Source organism: Lycium ferocissimum, chromosome 8, assembly GCF_029784015.1.
Source record: "Lycium ferocissimum isolate CSIRO_LF1 chromosome 8, AGI_CSIRO_Lferr_CH_V1, whole genome shotgun sequence".
Taxonomy (NCBI): domain Eukaryota; kingdom Viridiplantae; phylum Streptophyta; class Magnoliopsida; order Solanales; family Solanaceae; genus Lycium; species Lycium ferocissimum.
The window spans coordinates 46,545,850-46,561,041 of record NC_081349.1 but is presented as its reverse complement, the minus strand read 5'-3'; the positions used below and the strand labels follow the sequence as shown (position 1 = coordinate 46,561,041).

The 15,192-nt window shown below is 36.7% G+C and overlaps 2 protein-coding genes across 2 annotated transcripts; both read left to right on the top strand.

Moving 5' to 3' along the window:
* Positions 1–4,500: 4,500 nt before the first annotated feature.
* On the top strand, positions 4,501–5,283 carry LOC132066426 (uncharacterized). Its single transcript, XM_059459740.1, has one exon. It carries the CDS (start codon positions 4,501–4,503, stop codon positions 5,281–5,283), a length of 783 nt encoding a protein of 260 aa, XP_059315723.1.
* An 8,550-nt stretch (positions 5,284–13,833) lies between these two features.
* LOC132068642 (ethylene-responsive transcription factor ERF038-like) lies at positions 13,834–14,841 on the top strand. The gene has a single exon (XM_059462295.1). It carries the CDS (start codon positions 13,973–13,975, stop codon positions 14,792–14,794), a length of 822 nt encoding a protein of 273 aa, XP_059318278.1. The 5' UTR covers positions 13,834–13,972; the 3' UTR covers positions 14,795–14,841.
* Positions 14,842–15,192: the final 351 nt, after the last annotated feature.

Here is a 15,192-nt window from a genome sequence, read left to right as displayed (position 1 = left end):
GTGTGTATAATCAATTGGGGTGCCACTAAAGACGATGAAGTACTACAGTACTAGTGAAGCACACCCCCCAATTATTTAAGAAAACAATAAACTATAAACCGTGGAGTGAATAACTTAAAAGATCACTCGACTATAGCAAATTTACTACCAAAGTCATTTATATTTGTTTCATATTAATAAAGTCACTCAAGTCAGAGTAGTATATCAATAAAGTCATTATAGCCAAAAAGCTAAATGTATAATGACATAAACCTCCTCTGAAGTTTCATTTTGTTTAACTTAACTCCTTTGTGGCTATGCTTATCTCTCTTATTTTAATTTTCTTGTAATAATTTTCTAACCTAATTATTATTAATATAAAAATATATAATCTAACTAAATTGTCCTTTATGACATATTCTTTTGTTTAATTAATTTTGTGAATATTTTTTGAAGAAAAAATTAGTTTCAACTCCACTATTATTCACGTGACATATATATCTAAATTCTTTTTTTTTTCCTTAAAATATCTTAGATTTAAAAAATTATTTAACAATAGTTTTTTTTTTTTAATTTCTAAATTTGATTCCTAGTTGCCACTGACCTAACATACTTATTTTCTCATATGATTTTTCCTAGTTCCATGGGTAGAATGATATATCAAATATTACTTAATAAAATTCAGTAAATTGAAAGAGTTGTTGGAGGAGAAAGAGATAATATATCACATTTCTATAGATAAAAAAAATATATATAGGCTTTAAGTAAATGTAAATGTACGTACGTAACATTAGTTGTGATGTGTTTCTTCTTCACGTATTTGCATTTTTTAATAGAAAGAATCATTTTTAATGCTTAAAAGTTCAAATGTAAGAAAACGGAGTCCATTTTTTATCAATTAGACAAGTGCAAGCAATTTTATTTTTAGCATATAAAAAGTGTGTAGTAAGACTTAACAACTGCAAAAAGGCAGTTCTAGAACATTATATAAAATTTATCATTTAAGTTAGTTATGTCAAAAAGGAAATAAGGCAGGTGAACGTAATACTCCAAACCTCAAGGGAAGTTTGTGTGATAAATACATACCTGGTGAGAGGTCTTTGAAATTATCCCTTAATAATAATTAGGTTAAAAAATTATTATATGAAAGAAATTAAAATAAGAGAGGCAAACATAGCCACAAAGAAAGTAAGTTAAATAAGATAAGATCAAACTTGAAGGGAGGATTATGTAATTTTTCATTTAGCTTTTTGTCTATAATGACTTTGTTGATATACTACTCTAACTTGTGTGACTTTATTGATGTGAAACAAATATAAGTGACTTTGGAAGTGAATTTGCTAAAGTTGAATGACCTTTTAAGGTATTCACTGCAAAACGTGTATAGTTTTGTTCTTATTAAACAAATTTCCCTAGCTATATATATTTGTTTGATCAAACTTTCAAAATCTTCTTATTTTGAATGTGCTTTTGCTCAGTAGAATTTTTCAGAAAAATAATTTTGGAAAGTAGGAATTTGTGTTTCGCTAATTGAAAAACACTCTTGTCAATATTAGAGCATCAATTTGTATGTGGTCAAGCTTTCAAAAAGTATCTATAGGGAGAGCTACCTTTTCCAGCTTGTGCCAAGAAACACTTATTCCTAAAAACTTGGCCAAAAACCTCAAATCTCTAAAATAAATACTTATTCTTAAAAAAAATTAAGCATTTATGACTTTTCAAAACTTGGCCAAACATACTATTAGTCACTGTGTCGAACGGAAAAAGTTGAAACAATTAAGTAAATTTTACAAAATTCAGTCGGACTCCTAATTTTGAAAGAAAAAAAAAAGGTGTTTCTTTTTGGGGGTGGGGCGGGTGGGAGGTGGGGTTGGGGTTGGGGTTGATCTTATAGATGCATGGTCACTCAACGTTTATTTTAGGCTTAATACATTAACAACCCTTAAAAATTTGCCACCAAATTTTATTTAAATACTCGAACTAAAGTTCCGATTGAGCACCTAAAGACATAATAATATGTTCCTATCAGACATTTTCGCTTCAAATTTTGAACGAAAATTTACACGTGTACTCAAGCGTTTATTGGGAAGTTAATTTAACAACATAAAATATGTCATCTCCTTTATGTATACACCAGCTTCAATTGGAATAGGCTTGAGGTTTTACGGGTTATTGAAGCAAATGCATATAATTAAAGGGGGTGACATATTTTAAGTGGTTAATTAAGTGACATATGAGAACGTATTCTCAAGTTAATACATTTTTTTATAATGAAAAGATCACTCAACTTTACCGCAATGTCATTAAAGTCACTGAACTACTTTTTTGTAATAAAAATTTACTCTCTCAGCCCACGTTAGTGCCTTAACATGCTTCGACGTCGGGATAGGGAAAGGGAGGCCTAGAAAGTCGGCGATCAGGGACCCGATAGCTGAAATTCGTGGTGCAAAGGGGAAGAACACTGAGAAGGAAACAAAGGTGACCCCAAATAGTCACCAAAATCAAGGTCTTGCAGTTACAAAATCGTCAGTGCCTCAAGGTTTAGGCGAGGCCAAAGCAAGTAATACTCCAGTGGAAACTGAGATTGTTGCCGTAGAAGGGAAAGTAACTCCTACCAGGAGTGAAAACCCTATGCCCACAGGAGTGATTACGTCGATTAGGAGTTCTGATGTCAATGCAACAGTAATGACAGTGAACTCGGAGGATCCAATTACGCAACCAGCGAAGACGACTGGTGGACTGTTCATTTGGGTAGTGTTGTCGCATGCAAGAAATTGGCAACTAGAGGTATGGATTTGGGGTTTATTGCACCTTTGTCCAGGATGGGGAGAAGATAGTGGTGTTGGACCCGGATGAAATTGAAACAGAGAGTGTGTTATCGCGGAACTCAATTATTCTCAATGTGATTGGTAATTCTCCATCGATCGAGGCTGTTGAGCGATTTCTCTTATCCAATTGGAACTTCATGTAAAAGCCACAAATACGTTATCATAATGAGGATTATTTTGTGGTTAAACTCAGCTGCAAGGATGAACAACAAGAGGTACTTGCGTTCAGGGCTATACATGATCAACAACAGGCCAGTTATTATCAAACCTTGGTCTAAGGATTTTAACTTCTATGAAGAAGTGCTGAGCATAATTCCTTTATGGGTTAAGCTACCGAATTTGCCGTTGAGTTGTTGGGGCAAGAAAGCATTAAGCAGCATTGGTAGCATACAGGGAAATCCATTATTTGCTGATGACTATACCACAAGTAAGGTTCGAAGTTCCTATGTTAGGATGCTTGTGGAGATGGACATGACCAGGCCCTTACCCAAATCTATTAAAGTGAAAGATCCAACCGATAATGTGTTCTCGCAAGAGGTATGGTACGACTGGGAGCCGGAATACTATGAAACTTGTCTAATGATAGGGCATGATTGTAAAAAGGCTAAATAGAAACAAGAAACACAACTACCTAAGAAAGGCCACAAAGTAGATCAACCTAATAAAGGGGTGAAGGATGGTATTCTCGTGAATCAATAGAAAGAAAGAGCAATGTTAGACAACCCAAGAAGACCTGGTAGAGGCAGGAAGCAGTGAGAGCCGAAAGAAATAATTCCAAACCACTGGAACATGAGCAACCTAGAGTGGGTTACAGGGGTGCACCCTAATCCAACAAGTCCAGACTCACAAGATGATGGTTAGCAAGCAGTGAAGAACAAGTCTGCAGTAAAGAGCACTAACTTTCCAGTAGGGAAGGAGGTGAACATCAATATGAAGCATGGGTTTCAACCTTTAGCTATAGCTAGTAGGCTGGTAATTGGACATATGAATGTGGGAGAAGGACAATGTAGTACCAGTGGGGTGAAGGATTTGCCCAACGAGCCTCATATATCCAAATGAATATTACCACATCGAATGTGAGGGGTGCAAATAAAGCTCATAGCATGAAGGAGCTAGAGGTGGCTATAAGGGAAGCAAAAATGAATTTTTTGGCTATTCTTGAACATAGAGTTAAGCCTCATAAAGAATCACAAATACTACCAAAAATAGTCCCTAAATGGAGTTGGCTTTCCAATCTTAGTGCTACCACAAAATGTAGGATATAGGTAATATGGGATCCCGAAGTGTTGGATTTTAGTGTATTGGATATGGGATCTAAAGTATTATATGGTATAGAGTGCATGCTTTCGAACTTCTGCTTCAGTTTCTCTGCTATCTATGGATTGCACACAATTCAGGAAAGGATGGAGCTATGGGGACATCTCAGAGCTATTGAAGTCACTGTACAAGGTCCATGGATTGCAATGGGGGATTTTAATGCAGTTTTAAACTCGGAAGACAGGGTGATTGGTTCTCCGGTGCAAGATAGCGAAACCAAAGACTTTAAAGAATTTCTTGTGGATGTAGGGATGACTGAGATCAAAGCTTGTGGGAGAGAATTTTCTTGGACGAATAATCACACATAGAGTAGAATAGATAAGGCCATTGCATATGCTGCTGGATGATTCTAATGCCTATTGTCCAAGTAATTGTAATGGAGCCTAAATTTTCAGATCACTCTCTACTGAAGATAGACCTGCAAGGTAGACAAGATCATGCTGCTAGACCATTTAGATTTCTTAATTGCTTAGTTGAGCATGAAAAGTTCTTACCTCTAGTTGATGCAAATTGGGCAACACCTACTCATTTAGCATTTATGCAAAGGGTGTGGACCAAACTGAAGAAGGTTAAGCTAGGATTGAAATCTTTGTACTCTGAACACTTTCAAGGTAGTACAGAGAAGCTGATGGAGATCAGGGGAAAATTACAGGTTGTACAGGAGGATATGGGACACCACTTGCTCAATGATGATCTTATTGTTGAAGAGAAAGATCTGAAGAACCAACTAGATAAGTGGGGGAAGATAGCAGAAATCATTTACAGGCAGAAGTCAAGAGTCAAATGGTTACAAATAGGGGACTCAAATACTGCTTACTTCTTTGCTAGTATGAAGCATAGATACTCACAAAACCACATTACTTCACTAACTGATGATTATGGTACTCAACTTCAACATCCAGAAGCAATTACTGCTGAAGTAGTTAGGTTCTACAAGGGACTCCTAGGTCATAGTGGAGGCGGTAAACCAGCAGTTAATCCATCTATTGCTCAACAAAGGGAATTGATCAAGCTAATGAACAGTGAGGAAGTATTCCAAGCCTTGAATGACATTGATAGCTTTAAGGCCCCAGGTTGCGATGGTCTGAATGCCTATTTTTTTTTAAAGGCTTGGCCCATAGTTGAATCAGAGGTAACTAGTGCTTCTGGAATTCTTTAGGACTAATAAGATGTTTGGTCCAATTAACTGTACTCAAGTCACTCTAATACCTAAAGTTAAACATCTAGGGAATGTTGGAGAATATAGACCCATATCTTGTTATACAACTTTGTACAAGATGATATCTAATATACTTACTAAAAGGCTTCAGGTGGTTATGGATGATTTAGTGGATCCTTGTCAATCTGCTTTTGTTCCTGGAAGAAATATTTCAGATAATATAATTATCAGTCATGAACTGGTGAAGAGTTATAGCAGGAAAGGGGTGTCACTAAGGTGTATGATGAAACTAGATATGCAAAAAGTATACGATTTTCTTAATTGGTTTTTTCTGGAACAAGTTTTGAGAGGACTGGCTTTCCCTGAGATATTTATGAAGTGGATTATATGATGCATTAGGACAGTGTCGTATTCTATCCTAGTCAATGGTGTCCCAACTAAGCTTTTTGCAGCAAAGAAAGGCTTAAGGCAAGGGAATCCTTTATCCCCATACTTGTTTGTACTAGCTATGGACTATCTAACTAGGTGCCTTAAGACTTTGAAGCAAAAGCCTAACTTTAACTACCATCCCAGATGTGAGAAGCTAGGAATTGTCCAACTGGGTTTTGCCGATGATTTGTTGCTATTTTGCAGGGGTAACACCATGTCTGTACAATTACTTTGTCAGTGCTTTCAACAATTTTTCAAGCATCTGGCTTGAATGTGAATACTGGAAAGAGTACTGTGTTCTTTGGAGGTGTCACCCAAGATGTAAAACTAGAAATTTTGGAGTTGCTTGAGTTTCCAGAAGGGATGTTACCAGTTAGGTACTTAGGTGTGCCTTTGAGTACTAAAGAGATGTCTGTGGCTCAGAGTAAGCCTCTAATAGTAAAAATGGTGAGCAAGATCACCACATGGACAACTAGGATAATCTCATATGGAGATTGCAACTAATCAAAAGTGTGTTGTATGCAATGCAAACATTCTGGTCTCAAATCTTCCTCATGCCTAAGAAGATTATAAAATTAGTAGAAGCAGTGTGCTAGAGTTTTCTTTGGATAGGAGTCAATGAAATTACAAAGAAAGCTCTCATATCTTGGGATAAAGTATGTCAACCCAGGACTGCTGAAGGTTTCAATGTGATAGATATGGGGCTGTGGAATAGAGCTGCAATATGTAAACACTTGTGGAGCCTCCGTAAAAAGAAGGATAAAATATGGATTCAATGGATTCATAGCTATTATATAAAGAAGGGAAATGTATGGGAGATTACTGTCAACCAAGCTTTATGGATGGTAAGAATGATTCTCAAGGCTAAGAAGACTTTTGAGCAAGCTGGTGAAGGGAAATGTATGGGAGATTACTGTCAACCAAGCTTTATGGATGGTAAGAATGATTCTCAAGGCTAAGAAGACTTTTGAGAAAGCTGGATATACACTTACAGATGTGATGAACATGCCCTCATTCTCTATTAAACTTATGTACCAACAGCTGAGAGGTTCGTTTCAGAAAGTTTGTTGGAAAAAGATACTTTGCAATAACCATGGATGTCCTAAGTGGATTTTCAATCTTACTCTTGTAGCTACGAGAGATAGATTAGCAAAATGGGGACTAAAGATACTATATGCCCGCTGTGTGAAACTGTTGCTGAAAATATCAATCACTTATTCTTTAGTTGCTGCTTCTCCAGTAAGGTATGGAACAAATTACTCACATGGTTAGGCATTCAGAGATCCCCAATGCAATAGGCAGAGGAACTAGACTGGGCAGTAACATTTGCAGCAGGTCATTCAATCAAGGCTCAACTATACCGGATGACTTTAGATAGTTGTGTTTATTTGTTGTGGCAGGAAAGAAATCAGAAGGTGTTTCAGGGGAACAAGAGGAAAGTGGATGAAATTAGTAAACAACTGGTGCAGGAGATTCATGTTCAGGGATGCAGCTTTCAGTACCTAGCTAGAGCCTTAGAGATGCTGAACTTTTATCCTTAAGAGTGTTGTATAAGGGTGAGAAATAGTATGTTGAGTTCTGATCCAGTGAAAGTAGAGGATAGGGGTCAGAGAGTGTTGGATGATCCATTCTGTACCTTTGCTTTGACTGTAAATATTTGCCTTGGTAATAAAATGCCTTTATTTACCAAAAAAAAAAGTAAAAAAAATCACTCAGCTTTGCCTAAATATCGCTTGAAGTCATTAGGAGAAAATAAAAGAAATATTTTATATGATATTTAGGCAAAATTAAATAATTTTTTATCACAAAAGATAATTTAGTGATTTTCTCTGATATTTGAGAAAATGAAGTTATTCTAATGTTGAAAAAATGATTTAGTGACTATGACACATTAAAATAAACTTGAGCGACCATTTGTATGAAGTAAATTTATGGAAATTAAGAACTTTTTATTCCAAGTAGGAATGAATTAGGGAAGCAAATCTAAGGATAATGACCCACTTTTTAAAATAGATTGGACCCATTAGCATGTGTCGCACGTGTACCAAAGTCAAGTGTAGTAATAGCATTAATTTAATTTCTTAGAACTTAAAATATTTATTAGAAAATCTCGAATTGATTTTACAAATGAAGAAACACACCGTCAATGTAAAGGTCACGTCATGTGTATTACGTGCAGCTTCTTGTCATTTCCCTTTATTACAAAAGCTCACATTTTAAAGAAAAATGAATGATAGCAACATGAAATTGTTTCTTTGAAAAAAAAAAAAAAAAAGAATGATAGCAACATGCAAGAGATTTGTTCCAGACTAATACTAATTAACTAGCACTTTATCTTTCTATGTTTTATTGTAAATATCTTTTATTGGTCAACTTACTATGATTTTTTGCTTTTTCTATAGTTTTGTACGTGTTTGAAGTGTTTCTCAAACTTATGACAAAAGCTCCTTAAAAGAAAATTGTTTACACAGAAAATTGGTACAGTTGAATTTGTGTACGTGATCAAGGATATGTGGATCAATATAACTAAAATTAGGAAATAGCATAATAATTAACAAGACAAGTAAAAGTAAAGTATAGCTATTTGTATAGCCTGGGCCTTGGAGAAGCTTTGAGCTAGAGTCTTCGGGCAGTGAATCACTATAACCTCAACGAATTAAGAATAATATGAATACTTTGTATTGTTGTATAATGTTTCAGATGCCCTTTACAACGAAATAAGAAGCTCTATTTATACTTAAGCTATGGGGTACAAGTTCCATGAATCATTCCCCCTTAATAACCAATATTAATGCTGCAATAAAGGTAATAAAGGGTAATAAAGCCTCGCCAAAAGGCTGGAAGAATCTTGGGGGCCTTCTGTAACAGTTGTGCATCAAATAACATTTGACCGATGAGTTGGCACGCTCCTCTGTACCCTTTGTAGTTTTTGTCTCCGGTAATGGTTATCAAAGTACTTCTTCGGAATGTCGTATGCTTTCCCGGAACCCCTCGTTCTTGATTCGAATCTGACCTGTCACCATCGCCACGTGTCATCTTTTGATATGTCCATTTGGTGTCTATGGATTTTGCCCTATACAGATAGTCCCCCCAACTTTTTGGTTACTCGCTGAGATGTGACCGCAAAGTGGAAGATTTTCTCTTTCTTGCCGGAAAGTAATGTAATCACCCTCGTGTCTGCCTCATTAAAAACCTTGCCGGAAAAACCCATTTAGGACAAAAGTCAGGTGAAGGAAAAAAGAGTGCTGAACTTAGGGATTCAAGTGATAACTGCGCCACTGGCTTTTCTACCGACAACGGCCGGTTGATGCTGAAAAAGTACCACCACCACAAAAAGCTTGATCTCGGATTTTTAGTGTTCACCTGGAACTTTTAATCTTTGAGTCTTGACTCTTAGGCTTTTAGTTTTACCCAAAACTCTTAAACTTTGAATCTTCATTGTTGGGTTTTTAATTTCCCCGAGAATTTTTAAATTTAGAATTTCGTTTCTAGGATTTGTAGTTATACCCGAAACTGTTTAGTCTTAGAGTTTTTGACTATAGGGTTTATAGTTATACCCGAAACTTTTATAACCTCGCAGCCTTAAAGGCCAGGGATGTTAACGACCAGGAATTTAATTCTTCTGGTTCTAGAAAAGTCCTAAGCATCCGACCTTTTAGCCGTTTAACTGGACAACAATATAAGAGAGGGCCCTTATGTTTCAGTGCTTATGAAGAGGACGTCTCCTGTTCATTTGGGTACAATTGTTCTAATTTGTAATCCTTATTTGCTTTTAAGCCTGAGCAAATTTAAGAATGATTTCGTTTCATTCGGACGTATACGAGAATGTGTAGAAGGTGCAAGTTTTGCTCCATTCCATTACTTGAACGTATACAAGTGTTTACAACTTTGCGATAAGGCAGTTTACAGGAAATGAATAAAAATGCATTGCAAGAGAATTGTAGTCGGGCTGACATCTATTGAGTCTAGCCGGTTCCCGATTCTGATTCCTTCTATTTTTTTCGGGGCTGATTTGGCAGTTCCCAGTCTTTATTCCAAAGCCAATTCGGGCTATCTCTGGTATCTTTAACAGACATGACTCCTTTAGGCACAATGACTTTTTTTTAACTGTCCTGGAGCCTGCTTCAGATGCTTTCGGTACTTACTGAGACAGTCCCCAGTGTTCGTAGACATTACTGTTCTTCATCGAAGTCATTTTCTAGCGACTCGCTTCGGAAACGCTCCTGCCTCCTGAGAGTCCATGGTCCCAATGGGTATGGTTCAAACCGGTGTCTGGAATGCCTCCGATCAAAGTTCAGTTGACCTTGATTCTGAGCCTTAGAAGATGTCGATATATTTACCTGATCACCTTCTACGCGAAGCTTCGACGTATACCGATTGTGGACATCTTCCCACGTTGTTGCCTGAAACTCTAGCAAAATTTCCTTGAGTTTTCGTGAAGCATTCGAACTTAGCAGGTTGAGACCCATAATGAAAGCCTCAGTTGCTCATTTATCCGGAACCAGGGGCAGTAACATCCTTTCCTTCTGAAACAGGGTGACAAAGTCACGGAGTAACTCAGTCTCCCCTTGCGTTATACGAAAGATGTCTGCCTTTCACGTTCGCACCTTCCGGGCTCTAACATGTGCTTTAATAAACATATCTCCGAGCATAGCAAATAAATCAATAGAGTGTTCAGGCAAAAGAGAATACCAAGTTAAAGCCCCTTTAGCTAATATCTCGCCGAATTTCTTAACCAAGACCGATTCGATCTCATTTTGTTTCAGGTCATTTCCCTTCACAACCATGGTGTAGGCTGTTATATGCTCCTGCGGATCTGTCGTCCCGTCATACATGGGGATGTCCGGTATCTCAAATTTCTTCAGGATCAACTTCGGGGCAGCTTCTGGTTTGAAGCTTCTTCGCATACTTTTCCGCTTCCTTAGCGCTTTTGTTTATCTTATCAGTGATATCTTTCATAAATTGCAAGTCTTGTGCTCCAAAAGGATCATCTGGGACAGACTCGCTCCTGGTGTGTCTTCTTCACTCTCGACGATTCGACCCTCAATTCGGTCTCCACTGGGTGTATTGTTTCTGACAGTTGGTCTCGGAGGAGTTTCCCCGGGCCTTCTGACTCCGGCGTTTGGATTACCAAAAAGTGTTGAGATAGTTTGCCTCATGAATTTCATCTCCTCCATCATTGACCGATGCTACTCCCTCACAATCTGCATTGCTTCTTGGGAGGTTTCGTCAGTAGGTGTTATTTCCTCCGCAACTCGTTGATTTAGACCGCTTTCTGGGGCAGTTGCTCCATCATTATTTCCGGGAGTAAGATAAGTAGGTCATCAGTAGTGTTTGTCATATCTGAAGTATATGTTCTAACAGAAAAGAGTTAATTGAATTAGTATAAGAAAGTGGGTCACAATGATACCACAATTGCCCTGGCCCCACGATGGACGCCAAACTGTTTACACGGAAAATCGGTACAGTTAAATTTGTGTCCGTGATCAAGGAAACGTGGATCAATATAACCAAAATTATGAAATAGTAAGTAATAACTAACAAGACAAGTGAAAGTAAAGTATAGCTAGTTATGTAGCTTGGGCCTTGGACAAGCTTTGAGCTAGAGTCTCCGGGCGGTGAATCACTATAACCTCAACGAATTAAGCAAGAAAGAAGAATAATATGAATACTTTGTATTGTTGTATAATGTTTCAAATGCCCTTTATAATGAAATGAGAAACTCTATTTATATTTGAGCTATGGGGTACAAGTTCCATGAATTGTGCCCACTTAATAACCAATATTAATGTTGCAATAAAGGTAATAAAAGGTAATAAAGGCTAATAAAGGCTAATAAAGGCTGAAAGAATCTTGGGGGTCTTCTGTAATGGTGCATTGAATGACGTTTGACTAGTGAGTTAGCACGCTCTTCCAGATCCTTTGTAGTTTTACGTCTCCAGTAGCAGTTACCAAAGTACTTCTTCGGAAAGTCGTATGATTTCCCGGAACCCCTCGCTTGTTGACTCGAATCTGACCTGTCCCCATCGCCACGTGTCATCTTTTGATACATCCACTTGGTGTCTACGAATTTTGCCCTATGCAAAAATACTTTTCAAAAATATTTTTCATGAAAAATATAATTTCTAACATACCAAATAAATTTTACAACATTAACTATGTTTCAACTACAAACAAGTGAGGATCGGCTACATGAAGTTTCTTGGCCATGTTTTTTTACTTTTATTTAAGCTCAACTTATGTCATTATGATAATATAAAGATAAAATTGAAAAAGTTAAATATATATAAATAATTAGTAAAATTTTTCTATATCTTTACGAAATATATATAAATCTATGATAAGGTCAAAAACTCCTAGAAAAGCTACAGATTAAAAATAAATGTATTGACGAGAATAAATTTTTTAATCTTTCGACTAGTAGATAGCACATAATGAATCTTTTTCTTTCATTGTGTCCTATTTTTCCATTTTAACAACTTCACTCACTATAATTTCACACCTATATATGAACTGGTACATATGTAGATTGATATAGAATATGATCAAACCATCTCAAGTGACATTCTCTCATTTTATCCTTAATGTGTGTTACTTGCACCTTCTGACGAATGTGATAACTTTTAATTTTTTCTGGTCTTGTATAACCGCATATGGATCCTTCTTATCTCCGCATCTCTCAACTCTTATGAATATGTTGGCGGCCTAACATTTACCATATAACATTGTCGATCTTATAGTTGCTATGTATAACTTATATTCACTTTGGTGGACATCCTTCTAAAATATAGCAAATCGGTGGCATTTATCCATTGCACTATATTAATTCTCTAAGTAACATCTTCATTATCATTTCATTCTTTTGTAATAACGGGTCTAGATATCTAAATTATTTTTGTTTTGACTTTTGACAGCACAATCCCGTCTGGTCAATGTGATAGTAACAAAGCTTGGGAATTTCTTTTATTTAAGGGTTTTATTACTTGAATTAGGGCAAGTTGTGTTGCCACTGCAGAATTTCAGGAATTAGGAGAGCTCGAAGAAGACATTTCAACAACACCATTTTATTTTATTTTCGTCAAAGGGTGGGGAAGACAAGGAGAATGACATTATGATAATCAACTTTTTGCACTTAATTATAAGGTTCAGGATAGTAGTTTAATTAACAGTAAATATCACTCCATCTAATTTTAAGGATTCATTGCTAACTAAAACAAATTAGCTCCACAAGTTCTTGAAGAAAAGAAAAAAGACTTAACAATATTTAGTAAAAAGTTATTGATTAGTGAAAAATTCAGCTCAATTTTCTTTTTGGCTTAATAAAGACATATTTTTTTTATATATATAATTAGGCAGTACAAAATGTGACGCTTCTCCTCAGCACCTAGATCGAAAGGGAAAGCGGGGAATCAAAATAGAACAAGGTAGTAGTATTAGTATCAAAATATCATTGTTACAACCATCTATAAAAAAATAATCAGCCGCTGAGTTGATTTTTCTCAAGATCTGTTGCACAGGTGATTCCCAAGGTCATTAGTAGCAACTTGTATTCATATGTAACGATGCCACATTTGTCATATTTCCTCTTGGGCATGAAGCAAACTACTCGTGAATCAGTTTCATGCTGCAAAGAAATTATGTTCGATTCGTGTGCGAGGTGTAATCCAGCTCAATTGATTTTTAAAATGCTTAAAACAGTTTTTAGTTTCTTTAAAAAAAATCGTCCTCATTGTATGGTCGACACAAAAGTAAATGGATAATGAATGGACTGAATTATTCATAACCCTACTAGAGTCTTATGCCAAACTTAATCTTGTGAAATACACGGTTCTTGATTATGACAATATCTCTACCCGATATATGGCCAAAATTCATCTTATATAGGCATCAAAACTGAAGATATTAATGTTGCTTATTGGCACATTTTCCTCTTTTTTCCTATCAAAGTAAACAAGACCAATAGAAAATTTTAAAAATGAGAAAAAGGAAAAAAGAAATATGTGTCAATTGCCACATGGGTGGGTAGCAAAATAGCTGACCTGTAGACACCCTTGCTTCGAAAGGTCCCTTTCATTTTATTTTCTTTCCTCCTCTATCCTTTTCCTTTATTTAAATGAACACAACAATTTATAGGAGGACCACAAAGCCAAACAAACATATCAAAATTGCTGTTCTAATAGATTTTCCTTTCCACAGTCTTTACTCGCTACAACAAACTTCACAAGAAAGACAATAAGTTAACCACTTTAGCGAAAAAGTCATGAAAAATCAAGAACAAAAAATCAACCTTGAAACTCTCTCCGATCATGATCATTGTCATGATTTCTTCTCCAACTCTTCTTCTAATGGCTCGAATTCTCTTTCGAGGGCTGCAACATCATCATCTTCTTCTTCTTCTTTTTCCTCGAGCAATGCACGAATCCCAAAAGAGTACGAATCCAAAGAAAGCTCGCGAAAAATTCAAGAAAGCCGAAATGATAATAATGAAGAGAAAAAGGAAAAGAAGAGGGATGAGGGCGATGACAAGCACCCAACCTATAGAGGAGTACGTAAGAGGAGTTGGGGAAAATGGGTGTCCGAAATTCGAGAGCCAAAAAAGAAATCAAGAATATGGTTAGGTACTTACTCTACGGCTCAAATGGCGGCTCGAGCTCATGACGTTGCGGCTTTAGCCATCAAAGGCCACTCGGCTTACCTTAATTTCCCTCATCTGGCTCATCAATTCCCGCGTCCGGCTTCTTCTTCTCCTAAGGATATACAAGCAGCAGCCGCAAAGGCTGCTTCCATCACATTTCTTGAAGACGATGGAGGGGAAGAAGAAGAAGAAGTAGTTCGAGTCGAGCCAAATCGGGTTGAATTCAAAAGTTATCATTCGTCAACCAAGTTATTCTTAGAAGACGCTCAAGAATCACAAAATTCTCTGTCAAGAGAGGATGATGACACATTTTTTGACTTGCCTGATCTTTCCTTTGATGTGGTGGATCAAAATGACCATTATTGGTGCACAATGTCCGCTTGGCAGCAGCTGGTTGGAGCTGACACTACTGTATACCGGCTCGATGAGCCATTTTTGTGGGAATAGTTGGGTTAAATGCTTGCTCGCATGGAGTGTTTACATCAGTCAAAAGTTTGACTAAGTATGTGTGTACATATGCCTTAAATTCATTGGTTTGATGTAACTAGAGTGAGGTAAGTTTTTAGGTATGTAGTTACTTTTATTGTTTTTTCGCTCGGCGTCTGCCATTTGCTTCTAGGCCTAATTAATTCAAATTCGCACTCTTGAAGGCCAATAAGGAGGAAGCGCTCGCAGCTGATCTTTTTTATTCCTGGGTTCGAGCCCAAAACTTTTGATATTTAGGATGGAGAGATCCTATCCATCCACCAAAATTCAAAATGGTACTGGATTGATGTAACTAGATAGGGTAAGCTTTTTACATTACTTTTCCTTCCGATGTCCGGTTGTTTTTTTATGCATGTAGC

Coding starts and splice junctions, on each gene's coding strand:
- LOC132066426 (XM_059459740.1), top strand. CDS start 4,501: ATGGAGCCTAAATTTTCAGATCACTCTCTACTGAAGATAGACCTGCAA.
- LOC132068642 (XM_059462295.1), top strand. CDS start 13,973: ATGAAAAATCAAGAACAAAAAATCAACCTTGAAACTCTCTCCGATCAT.